The sequence below is a fragment of the Phascolarctos cinereus genome, unplaced genomic scaffold (assembly GCF_003287225.1).
Source record: "Phascolarctos cinereus isolate Bilbo 61053 unplaced genomic scaffold, phaCin_HiC Scaffold_3;HRSCAF=262, whole genome shotgun sequence".
NCBI lineage: Eukaryota > Metazoa > Chordata > Mammalia > Diprotodontia > Phascolarctidae > Phascolarctos > Phascolarctos cinereus.
Window position 1 is genome coordinate 10,410,381 of NW_027555736.1, and position 21,490 is coordinate 10,431,870.

Genomic DNA, 21,490 nt, shown 5'->3' on the forward strand with positions numbered 1-21,490 from the left:
CCGCCCTCTCCCGTGACCTTTCCTAGGGTCCAAGAGTTCCCGATCCAGATGACACTTCCACCATTTTCCTTCCTAGAAGGTTTTTTTATTAGGCCAACAAGGACAAGCAATTTGGGTTGGTTTGGTTTTTTTCAGTTGCTTTTAAATAGAATAGAGATGTGGGGGAACTTTTCTGGAGTAAATGAACCTGTTCCCAGTGGATCATACCCCCACCCCACCCCAGCTCATTTTCACTCTCTTGGCTTATGGGGGGCCTTGTGTTCCATCCAGTCCTGTCCACCTGCTCCCATTGTGTCCAGTGGATTAACATATCAGGGGGGATTAGGATGGAACTGACTTGGAAGCCAGCCCTTTTATTTCCCCTCTCCTTGAAAATGGGACAGACTGTCCTGAAAGCTGCTGGGAGGATGGGGAGTGCTGGGAGGAGGAGGGGCACCTGCATTCCATGAGAAAGTGATTGCCCACAGAATTCCGAGGTCTGCACGGGTGGGAGCTGCCTCCTTCCTCAGCGGCCTAATTCGGCGCAGTGTCACATGGAACGGAGCTTTGCCGGCCTTTAGCTCTTAATCCTCAGTTGGTTCTGCCCAGAGCCCCTGTGAGTCGGCGCCATTCCTGGCTGGAGGAAGGGATTACGTGGGCCCACTGCTTTCTGGGGCTAAAGGAAAAGAAAAGACCTTTCACCGATGCTGATGGGCAGAGAGGCAGAGTTACCAGGAGCTCTCTCTGCTTTGTCTGCTAAAGTTTCAGGGAATTAATAATTCAGGAAATACTTTGAAACGCAAAACCGCCAGTGGGTTGCTGCTGCCCTCTCCGAGGGGTTTGCAGGCAGCCCGGGCCACTGTAGACGAATGTAATTGGAGACTCATAAGGGAAGCGTCCTGCCCCCCCCCATCCTCCGCAGACATTGTTCTTTCTTCAATGCCGGTCCCAAACAAGCTTGTCAGCATCGGTCGCTCTCAGAGCTGGGATGCTGCTGGCTGGTATGATAGCAGCTGGGGAAATGATGGCACCCTGGATTACCCGAGACCCTCCTCTAGCAGAAGGAACCCTCTGACTCCTGGTGGCGAGCATGTCTGGTACGAGCAGCCCAGCCCTCGGGGCCCTGAGCTCGTGATGCACGGGGGGCCAGAGCTGAGAGGAGACCCGTACCCATACCAGGACGTGGCGTTTGCTGCCGGCCCCCCCGAGGAAGAGCTCTGCTCCTGAATTTCTCCATTACGACAGCAGGCAGGTAGCGGTGTCTGGACGGAGTCCTCTGCCCTCGCAGGACTTCTATGGTGACCCCTCCTTAGCAGCGGGCAGAACCCCTAAAGAGCCTCCCTACTTTAGGGACCAAATAGTTAACAGACCAGGGCTGAATTATGGGATACCCGGAAGCCGATTGGTGTGGGATCAGATGCAAGGTCGTTCACCCACCGCTCACGAAGCCAGTCGCCTTTACCGAGATCCTGGGGGTAAAATGATCCCTGAAGGCCAGAGGATACGGAGCCGCGACGCTTCCCTCTCCAGGTATGGAGCTGACCCTCCTCTGAGGTACGGGGCAGAGGCACTGGTTTATCCCAGCCGGCCCCTCCTGAATGATGTAGGCATGAGGCCCCTCGAGCCCCCTCCCGTTGCCAGGCAGACGGCGCCGACGTGCTTAGTGGTTGACCCCAGTCTGTCCGCTGTGGCTGAGGGGACCCCGGGGCTCTCGGCAGGGCCCGGGAGCCACAGCTATGGCCCGGCCCAGGAAGCCCTCAATGCCAAGATGGCGTATGAGACCTACGAGGCCCCTCCGCAGGCCCCGACATCGGCGGCTTTCTCTGGGCAGGATGGCAAGAGGAATGTGGACCCTGAGTTCACGGCCTTTCTGAGGACGGAAGGCTTGTCTGAGAGCACCATTAGTGCCTTGCTCCAGCAGGGGTTTGATTGCCCTAATGTGCTGGCCGTGATGGAGGAAAATGATGTCAAGTCTGTCGCCCCCAACCTGGGTCAGGCACGTGTCCTTTCCCAGCTGGCCGGTCACTGCCGGGCTGAGCTGCAGTGCCGCAAGGGCCCCTCCTCACGCCCCAGGACCCGCTCCAACAGCTTCAGCCATCGAAGTGATCTGCCCAACAATTACTTGGGACAGCCTGGCCCCGGAGCCATGGGGGGTGGCAACCCCGCCCAGCACCAGTCAGTTTTCCCTCTTCAGGCAGTCCCACCCCGCCCGGAGGTGACTCGGAGACCCTCGAGTGCGCCGTCTCAGCACCTTCTAGAGACAGCCACCTACTCTGCTGCCGGCGTGGCCCATCCGAATGCTCATTTCCCACTGAATCCTGGATACAATTCTCCTGTGCCGTGCACCATAAATGCCCGCTCGGGACCATCTTACTCCCCCCAGGCTGGGATAGCCATGACCACCACGGTACAGAATAACCTGCACCCCGGCCCCAAGATCGCATACTCTACTGCGTACACAGTGCCCATGGAGCTCATGAAGAGGGAGCGGACCATCCCTGTGTCTCCTCTGCACAGCCCCCATGGCAGCCCACAGCTGCTGAGAAAACCCAGTGTTCCAACGGATGCCACCCTGCCACCGGCGGCCCCCCAGCCTCTCCACACGCCTCACTCTTCATATCAGAAGGTGGCCAGGCGCACTGGAGCCCCCATCATTGTCTCCACCATGATCTCGCCTGAACAAAGTAATTGCCTATGTTTCTTAGCATAGCGTGGGCTGCGTGGCAGGTCCGTGGCTTTCTTTATAGCTATCCTTGGCTTGGTTTTTAATCATGTCGGTTTATTTTTTTAATAATCCGTATCCCAGATGTTTCGTCCATCTGCACTCAAGCAGTAAGCCATGACCACTGGGGCTACCTCATTCCTTAGACTGAGGGCTCTCTCTGCTCACTTAGCTTATTCTGGTAAAGGAGATATTTTTTAACCAGAGTGATGAGCGTGGGTTCCTATGATAATGAATCTGGGGCTGGAAGGGCTGGGAGAGGCTATCATCTGTCCCTTCATTTTATAGATGAAGAGGGAACAAGACCTGGGAGATGATGGTGATGTCCCCAGTTTTACCCAGGTGGGTGGGTCCTCGCATGGTTCCAGCCTTAGAGGGGAGTAGCGATGAGGACTCGGGCCTTGGAAGGCCGATGGCAGATTTGTCCTGAGCCCTCCGTAACTGGGCTCCCCAAAGGGAACGCCAGCCTTGCTCTGCTCTGAGCCTGGGTGACACCGTTGGGTTTTCCTGTCCTTCAAAAGTCCTTCAGACTTGGGGCAAGAGAAACGCTCTTTCATCTGCTGCCTCCTCGCAGAATTTCCAGGCCTGTAGAGGAAATGGTCTTTTCCTGGCACGGGCTGGTAGGATGTGAGCCATTAGTGAGGTGAGTTTGTACTTAAATCAGTGATTATCCCCTTTTAATGTCCATGGGCTAAGCTAAGGAAAATGTGGGGATGTGTTTTGGATGTAGGTTGAATGTTTTAAAGGGTCTGGTCAGGCAAAGACAGAAACAGGCTAGGGAAAAGGGAGAGAAGCACTAGCAATTTTTGGTTAAAACCTGTTCCCGCAGGGACATTTGAGGTCATGTAGGACATCTTGTCCTTGACACAGAGCCCGCCTCTGCACACAGTTGGGCACAAGCTGGGGGAGGAGTCTGCCTCCTACCTCCATAAGGAAACGTGGCCCAACAGAACTGCAAATGGAAGCCCAAAGCAGAGGTCTTTCTTTCTAGCAGTCCCCTGCCCTCTGCACTCACTCATGATGCCATTCAGGGGACAGGTGTCAGCTTCTCTTCTCTTCTTTTTCCCAGGAAAAGGAGGTTGTTGGGGAATTCCAAAGACAGACAACCCTGCCACATTGGGGAACACCCACTGACTCTCCCCCCCATCCCCTCCCCCAGCCTGAAGGGGAAAAAAAGGGGCGCTCTGTCTTTGCTTTGAAGGTGAATCTGTTAACTTTACACTGAGTCTGAGCAGTTGAAACAGAAAATCGTGGATGGGTATCACCAGGTTACCTTCACGATCACCTGTTAGCTTACTCAGAAAAGAAGAGGAATCTGCTGGGTTGGGTTTGGTTTTGTCCTGTAAACGGCATTCGGGCTCTTTTCTCGATTGGGGCACTTGCTTCTGGTTTGTTACTTTATTTTTGATCTGCCTGGTTCCACCACCGGTGCCTCAGTCCGTGTGTGACCAGAATCGCGGTGATTTCTCAGGGGCCTTCCTGCGCCCCCTCCCTGTCCTTCACAAGCCAGCCAGGCTTTCTTTCCAGCCGGCTCATTTGCATGAGGACCACATTTGTTGCTGTAGCGATCTCATCTGATAATGGCCAGCTTGCAAAGCGGATCTGAAAACATATTCCTTAATTATGTGTTGCTAGGCGACAGGAAGGTTTGGTCATAATCACAGAAAGATTATCTCCTCATTGAAGTCATTGAAAGGTTTAGCTAAAGTAGGACCTGCAAAATTGCCTTAGTTTTTTTCTTTAATTTGATGCTACCTTCCCACAAACATGAGCCGGCCGCCCATTTCTTTTTCCCCATTTAATTTGAAGGGTCGTGGTCAGTCAGGATGCATTAGGACAAACCAGGGGATGTGGGTTTTCATCTTTGTTCTCTGGCTCCATATCAATTTCGAGGAATTTCATACAATTAGAATAGGAAGCTCACCAGAGAATACATCAATTTCTCTGTCAAATAAACCATTCGGTAGCACTTTTCAACCAAACGCCTGTTGACTAATGCAGACAGATGCCGCTGCCTCCATCACCCCCTAAGAAAGCCTCTGGCTTCCTCGGCGGTCCCCACCTCCCCCAAGAGCAGCCAGAGCATCATGTTCACCTCCTCTGCAGCCATGGACCCACAAGGAGGAGTTTTTAGAGGCCAGGGTCAAGATCTCCGTGCCCCCCAAGTCACTGAGGGGAGGCGGGGACCCCGTGACCTGCCCTCCTGCCGGCCGGCACCGCCCCCAGGCTGGGCTGATGCTGACAAGCCTGCGTACAGCCTGAAGGAGCCGCAGCTTCTCTTTGATTTGGGGGCAGGGACGAATCGGACAAATGCAGTGCCTTGTTGTGAAGGATAATCCCGCCAGATCTGGAACTGGAGGGACTGACCTTCAGTGTCACTGAATCTTAGGCCAGAAAACTGTGGTGTGCAGCGCATGGCACTCAGCACCTTGCATCGAAGAATTTTATTTTGCATCTTTAAAAAAGTTCTCTCTGTTCTTCTTGGACTCATGAGCCCTTGTCTTCATTTTTTCCCCTTAAATAAAAACATGGATATTAGTGTTTCAGCTGTTCAGGGACGAGGCAGCTTCCCCCAAAGCACACTCTGCAAAGAGTTCAGCGTCATGGTACCAATATGGCTTGTCATGAGAGGCTAGGAGAGGGTGGGCTAGACTGAGTGACTTCTGTGCAGGAGCCAAGGGCCCATCTCCCGTGCTGGAGGTAGGCAAACAGAGGTATCCTTTCCCCATTTAAAACTGCGTGAAGCCCGCCCGTAGCTCAGAGGGTGCTGACGGAGAGGTCTTGACTTCTTCCTTCCGTGTTTGGGTTTGTTCTCATTTCTGGGTGGTTCGTTTTCACTGTAAGCCCTCTGCGGAAACAGCTGGATAGATGGAATGTGTACATGGAGGTGGGCTGGTGGAGACAGACAAGGCTGGTGACTTGACTGTTCCTCTGCATCTTCAGGGGGACGAGAGTCCTTGACTGATGCCAGGCTGACGATGGAAGGGAGGCCATTAAAGTGATTCCCAAGGCTCCCATCTTCATGGAATAGAGTTGCCTTGGTAACATTCTCTGCTGCGTTAGACTAAACTCAGTGCTGGTTTGAGAGCACCCAGGGTCCCCTTTCAGCTCCTTCTCCTGCCCATGGGCTCTCACCCCAGAATTGCCTTCCACTCTTAAGGGTCTGATTATCCAGCAGTTATCTTTTGAGCCCCTACATCGTACAGCCCCGCTCCCCTCAGTCTGTCCTCATGGAGCTGATATACTCTTCTGGAGACAGACAACATGGCAACCTAGCTGGTCCTTCTCCTCAGGATTCTAATGGACGTTGCCCTAGGCTGCATTTTTTAAGCTTTCCTTAGGAGAACAGACCTCCCCAGAAGTCAACTAATCCACCCCTCATTTTACAGCTAGGGAAACTGAGGCCCAGGAAAGCCAAGGGACTTGCCCTAGATCATAGCAGTATTAAGTGACTGAGGTGGGATTTGAACCCAGGCCTCTCCACTCTTTGTTGGCTGCGTGGTCCACGAGTGGTTCTGCCCCACCTCATGCCAGTTGCTGTTTCTGTGCCACATTCAGGTTTCTCCAAAGCCGATGTTGACAGTGTGAGACAGCAGTGACCCCAGGCCAGGCTCTGGTGCCAATAGTGGGTCCTCTGTAAAAAGCAGCCATTTCTCTACAGCTTCATCTGAGTAAGGGGAGACGGGTCTGCGTCTCCCAGGTGTCCCTGCCCCCCATCAGCCTTGGATCTGGACCCCAAACGAGTCAGGCTCACATGTTGCTCCCAGACTGGTAGAGAGGAGAGATGGCAGACAGGGCCCAATAAATGGAAGCAGAAGGTGGTTCTTCTGTGAGATGTTAGCTGCCCCACACTGGCGGAGGAGTTTCTTGGGAAATTCTTTGTAGAATCTAGAGCTTGGAGAAGGGAAGGCACCATCGCCATCAAAGAGGACGCATGGGGCGAGGACGCAGCGTGAGCCATGCCCGGAGGCTGGTGATGTTGGAGGGTTGGAGGCCGTGGGGCTGGTGGCCAGAGGTGAGGATGGAAAGATACGAGGGAGCCGTTGGTGTGATTCCATCGCAAGCATTTATTAAGCACCTACTGTGTACTGGTCACCATGGCGAGCGCTGAGCATACAGATCTGAAAAAAAGAAGCCATCCCTGTTCTCAGGAGGAGAACGTGTATGTGCAGAACGCCCATTTGTGGAAGATACAGCTGCGGGGCAGCTTTCCATCCCACAAGCATGCGCCAAGCCCCTTCAGTGGTCTGCCCACAGTGTCTGACTCAGGCGGCCCCTTCCACGTGCAGTGTGTGATCAGTGATCCTTCATACAAGAATTGGTTGTTCCAGGCCTGGGTTTTCCTCAGTTGGGGAACTGAGGTCCCTCCCTCAATGCTGATTGGCACCTGCTTGGCCTCAAGGAAATGCAGCAATTGATTTGGCTGGCTGACCTCCTAGGAGTCAGAAATCCTGCACCTACGGGCCCCTTGGTTATGAGGCCACACTCAGGGCCCCTTGGTGACGAGCCCACACTCGGGGCCCCTTGGTTATGAGGCCGCACTTGGGGCCCCTTGGCGGATGAGGCCGCACTCGGGGCCCCTTGGCGATGAGCCCACACTCGGGACCCCTTGGCGACGAGCCCACACTCGGGGCCCATTGGCAGATGAGGCCAAGGCCACATGTAGTTCATCTGAAGAAGTGCTCATCACTTGGGTTTTCAGAGAGTGCACAATCCTCTTTCCCCACTTAGGCAATTGCCTGAGTATTTTTATTCAGCGATTATATCCTCGTTAGCAGATTGTGGCACTTGGCCTCCACTGCCCCCTTCCCTTCTGTCGCCTTTTGGCCCCTCTTCTGCTTGGCCAGGCCCTGTCGGGGTTTCCAAGGTTCTCAGCAAGGGCTCCCTGGGGAAGCCGGAGCCCCACCTTTGGCCTTGCTGGCCAGGTCAGGAGGTGTTGGCCTGGCTGTTCAGGGGCTGCCCATAAATCAAGCCCCATCTCATTAGGAGAAGTGATAGATGCCAGCAGATAACAAAGGCTGCTTCAGCGAGTGTCAGAGGGAGGGTCCGGGAAGCCCCAGATGGAATCCTAGGCCTTAGCATCACATCAGATGTTGGTACTGCGTTCTCCAGTGGGGAAGAGAAATGGTCTGTGGTCCCATGTCTGTGGTCACACAGACCCTTCAGTGTCCCAGCACCTCGGAGACATCTAGCCTCTATTCCTGCTCCCCATCCCATGGACATGAATTCCTTCTATGATATCCCTGACAAATAGCCATCCAACTCCCCAAAGTCAGGCCCCTCACCTGCCTGCGAGCCACTGTCCAGCCTGCCCACCAAGCTGTTCTCTCCCTACTCCCTAAGAGGCTTCTTCACTGTCTCCCTGGTGGGTCTAAATTGTTTGGACCCAGAGCCCTGGGGGCTATGATTTTTATAAGTTGTCCATTTTTATCAAAATCTTTATTTTCATCTAACATTTTTCTCCTCCTTCTCCAGAGCCATCCTTTAGTAAAAGAGAAGGAAAAAGCCCCTTCCATAACTAGCCCACCTAGTAACCACATGTGGCCAGAGGTGCCGTGTCCCAACATGTTCCAAAGCACAGACCTGCATCTTCTTCTGGACAAACGTGGTCATTGTTATCACTGCCCAGCTGGGGGAGATTTTGTCCATCCCAGCCTCGAAAGCCTTGCTTGGGCCTCGGGTGACCTGGGCAGTGCTGTCCTCGGAGTCCAGCCCGGGCCGGTTGCCAGAGACGGCATAGTAACATGAGAAAACCATCAGATTTGGGGCTAACAAGTGAGTGGAGCTTCTTCCTTGGCTCTTAGAGAAATTTTCAGTTAATAGAAGTCTTCAGATGAGCTCATGGATATAAAAGGGCCTGTTTCACGTCATTTTTAGACACAGGTAGCTTTGGGAAGTGGATAGAATGCTGTTTTCAGTGTTAGAAAGACCTGGGTTCAAATCCTGCCCCACATGGTGTGTAACCATGGGCCTCGGTATCTTCATCTGTCCAATGGAGGGTTATAGGTGCATAGTGTTAGAGCTGGGAGGGCCTTTAGCTCTAGTCCATGTTCCCATTGTACAGATAAGCTCATCTATGAAAAGACCATTGTCAACCTGAAGAGTCTTTTATAAATGTTGGTGGGTCCTGTTCTTTCCCAGGGTCTCAAAGGTCTTATGAGGATCCAGACCAGCTTGTCTGACTCTTCAATCCAGGCTTGTCCACGGGGCCCTTGTGTTACCTGAAGTGCCTGCCTCTGAGGCTAGGGGGACCAGGGGATGCTCCAGCACCTGTGTGCAACCTTGAAAACTGATTCACTTCCTGGGAAGTCAGAGGTGCTAATCACAACCGTCGGCCCAGCACTCAGAAGCTGTCATCTAATACCTCGGCAGTGCAGTTGGCTGAAATTTGCCCCTTGTACTTGGGGCCTGATTAGAACCCAGATAATAGGGCGGATTCATGAATTAGGTAGTGAGTAGCTACTTTCTGTTTTGCAAAATTTATAATGTAAATAACATTCCCATTCCCTTATTTGTCAACTCTGAGGTTGTAACCAACCATTCCAGAGTAGTTGCCAAACTCGTATGTTTTCCCTTTTCTGTAAATATAGAGATTGGGCGATTATCACGCGATTGCGAGCCAGGAAAGGTGAATGATGGGCTGGTTAGCGCCAGAGTGACCGCCCCACGTGGGGTCTCTGATGCCCTGCTCCCCAGAGCTGGGGGCTGTCCCCCGTCTCCCCCAAGTGAGCTCTTAAGGTCTCATGGGTCTGTCCTGGGTGCTGAAGTGAGTGGATTCTCCTTCTGTGCCCTGTACAAGGGATAGGTTAGAAACAGCCCTTCTGCCCCTTTACTTCTTATGCTTTTCTTAACCATGGGAAGTTATCTGAAACAAGTCAGTAATTGAAGTCGTCCTTTACAGCTTTTCACCTTTGCTTGAAAATCGTGCCCCCCAACCCTAGCTTTCTCTTCTTTTTTCCTGCTTCTATACAAATGAGACTTTATAATGTTTTCAGTCATTTCCCAAGGGCCACAGGACCACAGATCCAGAAGGGATCCCAGAAGCCATCCCTTGGTTTATCTAAGCCCAAAGCTATGGGGACTGTACATTTCAGATTCTAGATTCAGGCCAGATTGGACTTCTGGTCATTGTAGGAAGAGAATCCTTTAAAAAGGAAAATAAAAATATCGTTCCCATCTTGTCACTCTGTCTCAGGTGTAAAATAGACAATCAGAAGGCGGCATGTGGGAGTTCCACCAGATAAATCAGTGGGGTTCTTTTCAGTGTCCCTGAATTGATCTCGTCAACAGAATTAGGCAAGGAAAGCTTTCTGAATGTTTCCCAGGCGCTTTGCTGAAATTTAGAAGTTTCTTTGTAAACTACTAGGCTGGTATATTGAATATACAAAATACAGGAACAAGGAGGAGGGCAAGGGGAAGGGATTTAAAATCCCAAGCTGAAGAATGTGATTCCCCCTTTTCCCTTCAGAATTCAGTGTTCTGTGGGCCACTTATTTCCAAAACAATCCGTTTGTCCGCTTCTGAGGCCTGACTCTTTCTGAGTCCCGGAGCTGGCACCAAGATGGGAAATGTGTCCTGGTTCCGCTGATCCCAGCCACGGTGTGCAATGGATGAATCAGATTCCTTTTTGCCAAGTTTCCAGAAGAGCGTAAAATCACCCTGTAAACACCCGTTCCCACTGAGAGGGCAGGCTGGCCTCGGGGACCCATTCACATGTGCACAGCTGAAAGTTTCCTCCTGGAAAGGCTTCACAAGTAGAAATGGAACAGTGTGTTACATAAACAGCAGACGGACACGTGAGCCAGCGGATTCAGTTTCTGGGAGTTTGCACCAGATAAGGAGGGAGTGCTCCGAGGCTCTGCTCTTGGTTGTGAGTGAGAAATTCTAAACCACTGTTGACTTGCCGGATTCAGAAACCAGGACAATTGGGGTCCTCTGGATGTCTCCGGGAAGCATTATGTTGATAAGACAGAGAGGGCTTCCTAATGGAAATCGAGAGGGGAGGCCCCTGGCTCCAGGGAGACCTCTTTCTCTGGCTCACACAGCATCTCTGTCATCAAGCATCTGGGGAATTTAGAGACCCCAAGCCAGAAAAAAAAATTGAGTCAAATCAAATTGGGGGGTCAGTATCTCTGGGGAGTGGAGGAAGGATGAGAGACAGGCAGCCCCCAAAGTTTATGTGTCTGCCACAGCAGATGGTCAGAGAAGAAGAGCTTTTTTGGGTTGGAGAATTACAGGTGGAAGGAACCAGAAACACCAATTAGTCCGAAGAGAGAACCTGCCCATGGTCACACAGGTAAGGAAGTGGTCAAGCTTGGATATGAACTCAGGTCCTTAGGAGCCCAGTCTGATGGCTCTTCCTTATCCTCAGCAGATGAGCTCTAGCTTGGGGCCAGAAGAGGGAGGCCTAGGCCAAAGGCCAAAAACTTCACTAGGTCTGACCAGACTTCGGTCCGTGAGCATAAGCATGTAACTGGGCCTTACTTTCCTGCTTCCCTAAAGGGGGGGAAATCTTGAGTTCACCAGATGTTTTCCTTACAGATTTCCCCTACGTGGTAGGTGGTGCACCCCATTTCACAGATGAGGACATTGAGGCTCTGACATCCCAGAGCATGGAGGAAGCCAGTCTAGAATCTGAGCCCTCACTTTTAATACTCTAACCATTGTACTTTCCACCCCGTCATGCCGCCTCCCGCTTTTACAAATTGTCTCCTTGTTGACCAAATACCAGTGGGTGTGTGTGCGCACACACATATATCACCACTGCCTGAGAGTTGCCCTCCAAAGCTCCGTCATTGTCACTAACCCGCCGTCCAACTCTGACTGTTCCCCGTCATCATTATTGGTGTTTGTACCCAGCCTGGGCCTGTCCCTTCTGGCCTCCCCACCCCTCACCTAATAAACATCGGTTTCTGTGTTTTCCATTGGAATTTAACCATATAAAGAAATAATAGTAACAGCCTCCAAAAAGCAGAAGGGCTTGGCACTGGGCGTGGGGGCTCCCTGGGCATGGAGTCCCACTGGACTCTGGGGGGATGTGGCGGGGGAGCAGCTGCCCCGACGGCCCCTTTGAGCATCTGGGGGCAGCCAGCGGGGCCAGTCACGCCCAGCAGACTGGCCAAGGGGGCCACCACCCGGCCGCAGGGGTTTTATGGCCACATTAAACACTAATCAGCACGAGAGCGGCTTCTTCCGTCTCTCGATAATTGGGGTGTTTTCCACAGAATTAGGTGAGGTGTGCCTTTTGTGTTTGGGCATTTTGTTTTACTTTTGGCTTTTTTAAGAGTGCCAGGGCCAGGGGCCGTCACGTGACCTTGGCACTGTCCTCTGCTCGGGGTCCTAGGCTCTGCTGTTTTGCATCGCATACCTTGGTAGAACACTCTCTGACTTGAGTCAGGAGACCTGATTTCAGGGTCTTACGGGGAGACCCACCAACTTCTTGACTCTCCCCGGAATCATCTGCCCTTTCATTACTGCAAGACTGAGTTACTGCAGAGGGCTTGGGTCCATTGTCAGAGACTCTTGAAGTGTGCAGTTAAGGTAGGGTGCAGCCGCGTAATCTGAGTGTGGTAAGTTCTGTGGAATGGGGTGTAGCTTCTCCCCCCTTGGTGCCATATGTGCATTTCCCCAGGACAAGCTTGGAGCGGGCTTTACATCTAGTCCGTGGCTGAAGGTTGTAGTCCGTGGGTGTGCTGAGAGGGATGATCCTTCTTGGACTTGGGAGTCGGGAGATGTGGACGATACCGAGTGTGAGCGCCTCGTCTTCCAGAGGAGAGGTCTGCTCCCTGGGCCTTCTTGTGGTTGGGGGCTTCACGCGTCGCACAGGGGCCTCTTGACCCTGGAACTCTCTGTTGGCTGTGGGATGGCCAGCAGAACGGAAGCTTCGGGAGGGGCTGTTTCACTTTTGCACTCATACCTGAGGATACTTCGCCCAGGGCGTCCTTGAAGTGGAATGTTGTGGTTGGCAGGCAGAGCGAGTGAGTGGTCCAGGAGCCCAGACGTTGCTGCAGATTCCTGTGGACCTGGAGGGCTAATCTCCAGTCATCTTAATCTGAGTCCTCTCTGCTTATCTGGGGGAGGCAAGCTCACCTTGGGAACGACCCTCCCATGATCCCGCTGGGGCCGGGCTGGCCCGCAGGTCCTCTCCGCCCTCGGGCCAGCCAGAAGGGACGTTCTCAATGGCGCGGGGGGGGGGGGGGGGGGGGGGGGGGGGGTGCATATGTGTGCCTGTCCCGCGAGAGGCGCTGGAATGGGGGAAGGGCGAGGGGGTGGCCACGCCTGGCATCGCCGGCTTCCTTCTAGAGGCTTTAATTCTCTTCTCTCATCTTTATTTCATTTATTTTTTGCAAACATACCCTTCTGTTGTTGCCATGGGCACATTTTTAGAAACTCACACATACTCCAGTGAACCGCCCCCAAGGCTTGCAAACGTGGGCACCCCCCCCCCCGGGAGCTTAGCAGCCCTCACGGGAGGCTTGGGGTGCTGAGGGCGGGCTGTGTTCAGCCGTACCACTGGACGGGAGGCGGAGTCCTTGGAGGGACCCTCACCTGTGGTGCCTGGAAAAGCCAGGGGCAGGGCGGGGACTAAGGAGTGAACCATCTCGGGGGAGAAACCTGCCTGTCACCACCAACTAGCCTCAGTCCCAGGAGACACACAGGGGGATGGCGGGATACACGGCAGGTGTGGGCGGGAGGGGGCTCTGAGAAAGGACTCCAGAGTCTGGGAGGAACCTGGGAATTCCACACAGCAGAGCCGAGGAAAGACAGCGTTCCTATCCTCAGGCACGAGGGACAGCCGAGACAAAGGCCTGGTGGTGGGAGCTGGAGGGTCCTGGATGAGGCACAGCGAGGGGACCGGTTTGGCTGGCAGAAAAGCGCTAGAAGGTGGGAAGAGTTCTGAGGGGTTTCCACATAGCCCTGGTGGTGATTATGAGCACTGCTGGAGTCTTCTGGGTAAGGGGGAGTGGAGGTGGAGGAGACTTGAGCTTGGAAAAGGTTGGGAAAAGTGAATGAGGAATAGTTAGAGGCAGAGGCCAGTAAGGAGGCCATTGCACTAGTCTAGCTTAGAGGCGATGAGGATCTGACCCACAGTAATAACTTTGCAGCAAAGAGGAGGCATGTGTTGAGGAAATGTTGGGTGTGGAAACAACAAAGTGAGATAATTGTTTGGACGTTTGGGGTGGGAGTGAGATGCTAAGGATAAGTCTGAGGGTGTGCACTTGGGTGGGGGTGGGGGTGTAACAAGGGTGGGGCAGCTGGGGCTTTGATCCAGGGCACCAGATTTACAGGGTGCTAATAACCCTCAGAGGCCTCAGCATCATGGTACCAATATGGCTTGTCATGAGAGGCTAGGAGAGGGTGGGCTAGGCTGAGTGACTTTTTTGCCTGTCCCAGATCCTCCATGTTCTCTTCCCCTTTCCCTACCTGGGATGCTGTATTTCATGACCCTTGCCACGGGTACAAGATGTGGGACGCTGGATTCCTCCAGGTTTGGCCCTGTTTGTGTGGCTGCCACTGTGGGGCATTACGGTAAAGGTCCACGAAAACAGACATATGGTGTGTGGGGCCAATGACCACCTTACACATCCACACCTTTTCCTGGGACGTGGGCCTGGCGTGGACTCCTTTCCTTGTAGGATCTTTCTTGATTTGTCTGTTGCTGGTCCAAGACCCAATCTAACGCCCACAGGGCTCTATCGGTCGCACCAGTGTGTGCCCGGTCGGCCACCCCTCCAGCCATGCTGACCTCAGCCCTGGCCTCCCTGAGGTCACCTTCGTGGCACCATTAGGAGGGAGGGGTCTGCCTGCAGGGAAGCCTTCCTGGAGGCAAGTGCGTGACAGCAGGACATTCAAGAGCTGGAGGGAAGACATCCTCCCGGGGTTGGAAAGGGAATGCCCGGGAGAGTCAAGCAGGAGAGCTGAAATTTCACTGGGTGGTGTTGTGGCAGGCTCGGTTAACCCTTCCTTGAGTGTCAGAGACATGTTGGGGGGGGGGACTTTGGTGTTGAGGCTTGGGGTTTGCTTTTCATGCCTTTTTCCCAGCCTGCTGTTGGTTGGGGGGGTGCAGAGGGAAGATGAGCTATTGGGCAGACCCGATGACCTCAGGGTGTGGGTGCAGTGGGAGACAAGCTGGTTCAGGGGGCGATTCCGAGGGGCTCAGGTAAAAAGCCTGGTCGGCTCCTTCCAGTCTCTGTGACTGTGGGCGAGCGAGCCCTTTGTCTTCCTTTCACTCTGCGCTGAAAGTGTTTTGGGAAGCTCCCTGAGCCCCCTTCCATGCAGGTCTGCCTCCCTGTTTTCTCTGAAGCCTTTCCAGCTCCCCTAGGAAAGTGCCCTAATTTACCGATGCCCCAGGCAATGCCTCAGACTAATCTTGTGGGGGGGGGCAGCTCCCAGGGGGCTCTGGGAGAGACAGATCCAGGTGTGTATGCAGGAGGTGTGAGGTGCAGGAGAAGGAGGCACATGGAACCCAGGGAGGCTTCCTGGAGAAAACATCCCCAGGAACTGGGATTGAACGCAGGGATGCTGGCCCCTCACTGAGTCCAGTGGCGACACCGCATTGACAGGCTGTCAGCATTAATCGAGAGGAGTGACTGATGGTCAGCAAACAGTTTCCTTGGAGAATTTCCTCTGCTACTATATATACAGCAATTGGCTTTATTCTTCCTACCCTGCCAGAGACTCTGGGTCATTTCCTGGGCATGATGGGACCTTGCCTCACTGTGTCAGGAAGTGTTTTTTTCTGCGTAATTATTTGCATTAAATATTCTCTTTATTGACATCTTTTGTTTTTATATCACTTTGATTTCCCCCCGTATTTCTCTCCTCCCCCCCCACCCCAAGCCATCCCTTATAACCAGCAACAAAAATTTTTAAGGGGAAAAGAGAGAGAAAAAGAATTCAGCAAAGACATCGAATGCTCTGAGGAGTGTTCCATGGATCCCCGTCTGCAGGAGAATTGGGGGAGGTGCCTTCTGTCCCTTCTTTCTCTGGGCCCTGCCAGGTTTTTCAGCATTCTGTTTTCAGGGCTTACCATGTACACTCCACTAGTCACTGATACTGTGTTTTCCTAGTTCTGCTGTCTCTTAAGTTTATCCACATTTTTCTGCCATCTCCTAAAAGCAGTACCAGCCCCCCTCCCCCCCACCCTCCTCCCCTAAAGCAATGTCCAGCCCACCTCCCTCTGGCCCCCTCCGCTAAAGCAGGAGCAGCCCATCTCCCTCCAGCCCCCTCCCCTAAGGCAGAGGCAGCCACTGGGGCCAGGCTGCCCTACTATGTGAGGGTCTGCTAGGCACGGGGAGGAGGCCTGAACGTTGTTAGGTCAGTCCAAACCCCCGGGCCTCCCTGCTAAGGATAGTTGGACTTGCTGGCCTCGGTCACCGATGAAGCTGGTCTCCAGCCAGAAGTAAACCCAGGCGAGTCCTGCCAGGCGTGAGGGCGTCCTTGGAGGAGACAGCCGGGCATTTGCCAGACGTGCCCATCTGATGAGGGCAGCCAAGTCGGTGGAGTTTCCAGCAGGGATTCTTAGGCTGGTTGTTTGGTTGCAGGACCCAGATGGCAGCGCCGTGGTCTCCGAGAATCCCTGGGCATTTCGGGCCTGGGGGCTCCCTGAAGGAGGGCTCTGGGTGGACAGTGGTGCTGGGCTGCCCCGGAACACCTGTGGTCTCAGATTCTGCAGGCGCCTGTTTAAAACATGTGGCTAAACGTGTTTACAAAGCAAGGGGCTTGTCTAATTACCTCAAGGACCCAGGTAGCCAGCGTGGCATTGAAGGATGCAGCCAATCCCTCCAGCCCTCGTGGGGGTGGCTTCTCTTGGGGCTCAGCTTCAGAGATGGGAGCGTGTCACTGTTCTCTCCCTACGTGTGTACAAACACACAATCCCCAAAGCCTCCCGGTAGAAATGGGGCTCCTTGGGGAATTGGACAACCTGGATTTCACATCCCGACCCAAATAACCACTGCTGGTGTGACCTTGACTTCGGGAAAGTGACTGACTCTTTCTGGGCCTCAGTTTCCACATCTGTGAAATAGTCATGGTGAAGAAAGTTCCCATTTCTTTGTGGTTGACAGAAGACGCACGAGGCAAGGAAGATCTTTTTGTTTTCTCCCAATAAATTTTATCAGTTTTGTTTTCCCATCGTATCCCTCCCCTCCTAACAACTGGTATTGATCGGCCATCTTCAGATTTACCAGATTCTCCCTAGATCCCATTGGAGCCTCACAGCATCTCTGAGAGATAAATGCCATGTATAGGCAAGGACACCAAGACACGGAGAGAGTAAAATGACTTGCCTAGGGTCACACAGCCAGTGAGTGTCTGAGGTGGATTATGTTTTACTGTGCCTCAGTTTCACCCTCCACAAAATGGACACAATCCTAGTTACTCTGCTGACCTCCCAGGGTTGTTTCAAGGAAAGACCTTAAGACTTACTGGACTGAGGAGTTCTTGTGATTCCCGAGGTGAGTGAGCCTCCTTGGGTTCTCAAGGGCCCTACCATTGGAGCACCAGCAGGTCCCTATTAATAGTCAGTCAACAAACAGCCGTCTGTTGTGTGGTATGTGCTGTGCTGCCACGTTCCGGCTCTTGTGCCGGAGGCCAGACAGGAGAAGGCACCGGATGGGCTGGGTCAGGCTCAGTGCTGGGGGGTCCACAGCAATTGACAAAGTGCCACAGATGAGGTGAGGACACACCTGTGTTCCCTGGCCCAGATGGACCCCAGAAGGGTCTTTCAATGGTCTTTGGCTCTGCCTGGTGAGGGTCCCAGTGGCACCGTGTCATTGTGGTTGTCCAGAGGGATGATTCCAGCCAAACCACTCCCTTCTTGGGCTAAGATTGGGGTGAGAAGAGGGAAAGAGAAAACCCCTAACAGGATGCGGAAGGAAACTGGTGGCAGTCAGCGGTGTCCTGCTCGGAGAAACCATCCCTGTGGGCACCACATTGACCGGGGAAACCGAAAGCCACATTTTGTTGGCTGCATCTTATTTTTATTAATTTTGTTGAACGTTTCCCATTGCGTTTTCGTCTGGCCTGGGCCATGCTTGGGAGTTTTTCAGGCAGGGCCCATGCATGTGATGCCGTTCCTATAGCAGCCCAGGGCATCCATCAGGCTTTGGAAAGACAGTGTCTTCGTTTTGGGCTTAGCCCACCTCTCTGCACACTTGGGCGCTGAGTAGAGCACCCAGGATGTATCTGTCCATCAGTTAAGCACCACGTGAGCACCTACTATGTGCCCAGCACAGTGCCAAGGGCTGGAGATTCAGAAAGAGGCAAAAGACAGGCCCTGCCCTGGAGGAGCTTACAGTCCAGCAGAGGAGACAGCGAGCATAGCAGTACATGCGAAGCAAGCTCCAGACGGGATAAACAGGACATCAGGGCCAGAGGGAAGGAGCTCAGAAGGCTTCCTGGGGAAGGTGGGGTCTTAGTTGGTACTTGAGGAAGTCCCCGTTTTTCCCAGTTAATAGAGTTCCGTTTCAAGCTGCAGGGGACTATAGAGTCCATGCCCCAATGTGCTTACAGAAGAAGATAATGAGGTCCCAGGAGTATCCCAGGACAGGGGGCCACATCCCTCCTCCAGCTTAGACAAGTCTGGGCCCTGAATGTCAAGGCAAGGCTTGGCTCCATTCATTCATTGGGCAACGGGGAGCCTTGAAGGCTTTGGAAGGAGGAGTGGTCGCTGAGCTGGGGGCTTCCTAACTGTCCTATCCATCATAAGCTGCTGGGACTTAGCGCCTGCAGACCAGCCCGGCTGAGGGGCCCTGCATGGCCAGTATGGGGGGCAGTGAGTGGCAAGGACATGTTTGTAGGCGAGGGGGATTCCGGGGGATTTTTCTGTTAGACGGCGAGCTCCTGGTGCCTGGTGTTGTGATAGGTGGTGAATGAACACTTCCCAGCTGCCTCTCCTTCCTCCCCTGGCCCATGGGCTGCATCCTAGGTCCATAAGCCTTTATCTGGATGGGAGCAGGGTGTTTCACTAATCCGTCACCAGGCAAAAGCTCTGGTGGGAATGACTCGGGGACTCCCACCCAGGGGGCAGGGTCGTCCCAGGGGAAGTCTTCCAGAGGGGAGGGAGCAAGAGTGTGCCCCTCCCCACCCCCCCACTGCTTCTGATCATGTCCATGGCCGGCCCACAACATCCCCATTGTCGACTGAGGCTAGAAGACCCCAGATCCTCTTCTAGGGCCTGGAGTGGAAAGGGACAATCCATCCCTTGAACAGATGAGGGGGGGGGCCAGAATTCAGGTGACTGGCCCAGGGTCACACAGCTAAGACTTAGCACGTAGACCCCAGTGTGTAACCATAGGCAAGTCGCACCCCAACCCGGAGCCTCAGTTTCGAGTGATTCATCGTACTTCCCATCATGCCCCCACCCCCATTCCCAGTCTTTGTGAGGAAGGGGCTTTGCAAACTCCAGTCTTGTTGAAAGAGTTTGCTCACCTTAATGCAGACCTACAGGCCTTGCCGGCTGGGGGACACTAGGAATGCCTGGTCCCGGCTGGGGCTGGGGTTGACCTGCTCCCTCAGCCGAGACACAAGCAAGTCCGCCCTCCCAGAACACTCCACCAGGCTGACTACTCCACCTTCCTTCCCCCCTACCCCCGCACTTCCTGCTCCCACCTGAGACCAGGCACTGGTCAACGCAAGGTCAACATGCCTCCTCCGCAGCCGCCGGAGAAAGTGCCCCAGCCTTCTGCAGGGAGCCTCTTTGCCGGAGCCAGGCCCTCATGCTCGCTGGCCTGCCCATGGTGTAGATGAGCAGACACACTCAAAGCAGCTGGACGTGTTGGCCTCCTCTTTCCTCCCTGAGAGCCCGAAGTGGGGGAGGCTTCTGCAGCGAGGAGAGCCAGACACACTCAAAGCAGCTGGACGTGTTGGCCTCCTCTTTCCTCCCTGAGAGCCCGAAGTGGGGGAGGCTTCTGCAGCGAGGAGAGGCCAGGAGCCACCCGGATTTCTAGGCAACAAGACACGAGGAGGGGCCCAGGCGCAGCCGGAGGGGAGACGGAGCCTTCTCTGCTCGAGGGCATTGAGATCAGCCAGGCTTGGCAGGGTCCACAATTAGTTAGCCAGCATCAGCAAAGTCTGGGAGTTCTGGGAGGCAGCAGCGGCCGGAGCTCCTTGCCTGCCCGTTCTTCTGGGGCTCCGGACAAAAGCGTTTTATTTGCCTGCGTGTTCAAAGAGACGTTTGTCTGGAGTTGTTGCAGCTGTGGTCCGCCACCGCAGGACTTTGTGCCTGACGGTCCTGGCGGCCGCAGCAGCAGCAACACCCACCCAGGGGAACGTGGTAGCGTCTTACCCAGTCCTTGCTTCTCCCCGGCCCCCACCCCCTCCCTGCTCTCTCCCTCTGCTCCCATGTGCCGTTTGAAACGAGGACTGTGGAGACAGCATTTCCCAGGCAGGGAGCGTCTCAGAAAGTGTCCAGTTTCTTGTAACACTGTCACTGCTCGGGCAAGGGTGCAATCTGACCGATGGCTGGCCTCGGACTGTCCTCGGAGGCTGTCCCATGCCGCCCCACCAGGGATTGTGTCGGGCTGGCTGGCAGAGGTATGTTGGAGGCAGCCGAGATGGTGGGTGGTCGGCCAAGCAGCAGCCCTGCCCTTTGTTCCCAGGGAGCTCGCCCCGGCCGGCCGGTGGCCGCACAAAGCCCGCCAGGCTGCCTGGGAAGCTTCCCGAGCTCTCCGGGCAGGGGTGTCATCAGAATCTGATAAGACTCAGGGGCAAAGGGGAGGAGGAGAAGAGGGCTTTGTGTGTGGATGAGGCAGGAACAAGCAGGCTGTCCATCCATTGGGCTCCACTGCCCTGGCTGGCCACTCACTCGCTCCAGGAAACGGGATGGGCTGGGAGTTTGGGGTTCTTGGCTCCCCAGCACCAGCGGGCTCAGCCCGGGACACCGACCAATGTCTCCTAATGCCCAAGATGCTGGGAGGTGTGTCTAGGTGGTCCCCCATGGCCGGCCTCTTGCTCAGCCAGGCCATCCACCCCCAGAAATGCCAGCAAAAGCCCCGGGACACCCTAACCCTCCGTTTGCCCATCTCCTGAAGTTTTGCTGTGATTTCTGTTTATTTACTAATTCTAGCTCATAGCAGTTTTGCATGTAGTGTTTAACAACCAGCTAGTGCAGAGAGAAGTGATTTTGGGGAGAGGAGGTAGTTTCCTAGCCGTTAGGCACATTTCAGTCAGAGGAGGAACTTCAGGGCCCCCCGTCTCCGACATTCTCTACATGGGTGGCCTCCCCCGCCAGGAAATCTTGTCATCTCGGCTGATACAGGGGAAGGCAGAAATGCAGCTACAGCCCTGCCTGCAGGAGACGGCCCGCGGCTTCAGCAAATGGGATTCTTCTGCTCAGAAGCTGAAATCCCAATAGCTCCGGTGTTATGGACTGCCATTTTGTTCAGCTGTGTTTCTTATTAGCAAAGTGGGGATCTGGGACTCGTTAATAAGAGGCTCCCAGGGAACTCAAAGAGTTCAGCTAGCCTGTCCAGGTGGGTTGCATCCAGGGCGCCTCTCTGCTCAAAGCCCAGCTGGTCATGGCAGAGGCATGCTGGGGGCTTCCTGGCCACACCAGGACCCCAAGAGCCCTCGTGCCACCCCCAGACCCTGCACCAGTAGCAGACTGCCCAGTGAATTTCCTCAAGCTCCAAAACACTGACACACCTCAGCTCTGTTTGCGCAGGAAACAACAGAGTTGGAAAGGACCAGATCTGCCTGGGGCAGCAGAGGCAGGCTGCTCCCCAAGTTGGCGGGTCCCTCTTTCCCTCGGCGTGGGGCCTCATTCCTGCCATGGTCCCCCGCTCCCAG

The 21,490-nt window shown here is 54.2% G+C and overlaps 1 protein-coding gene across 1 annotated transcript in view; it reads left to right on the forward strand.

Annotated features, from left to right (window-relative positions):
• Window positions 1-885: 885 nt before the first annotated feature.
• Window positions 886-21,490, forward strand: part of CTBP2 (C-terminal binding protein 2) — a 34,394-nt gene continuing 13,789 nt past the window's right edge. The window contains 2 exon segments of the mRNA XM_020973635.2: window positions 886-1,176; window positions 1,178-2,663. Of these exon segments, the coding sequence (XP_020829294.1) occupies window positions 919-1,176; window positions 1,178-2,663 (1,744 nt within the window). The 5' untranslated portion in view covers window positions 886-918.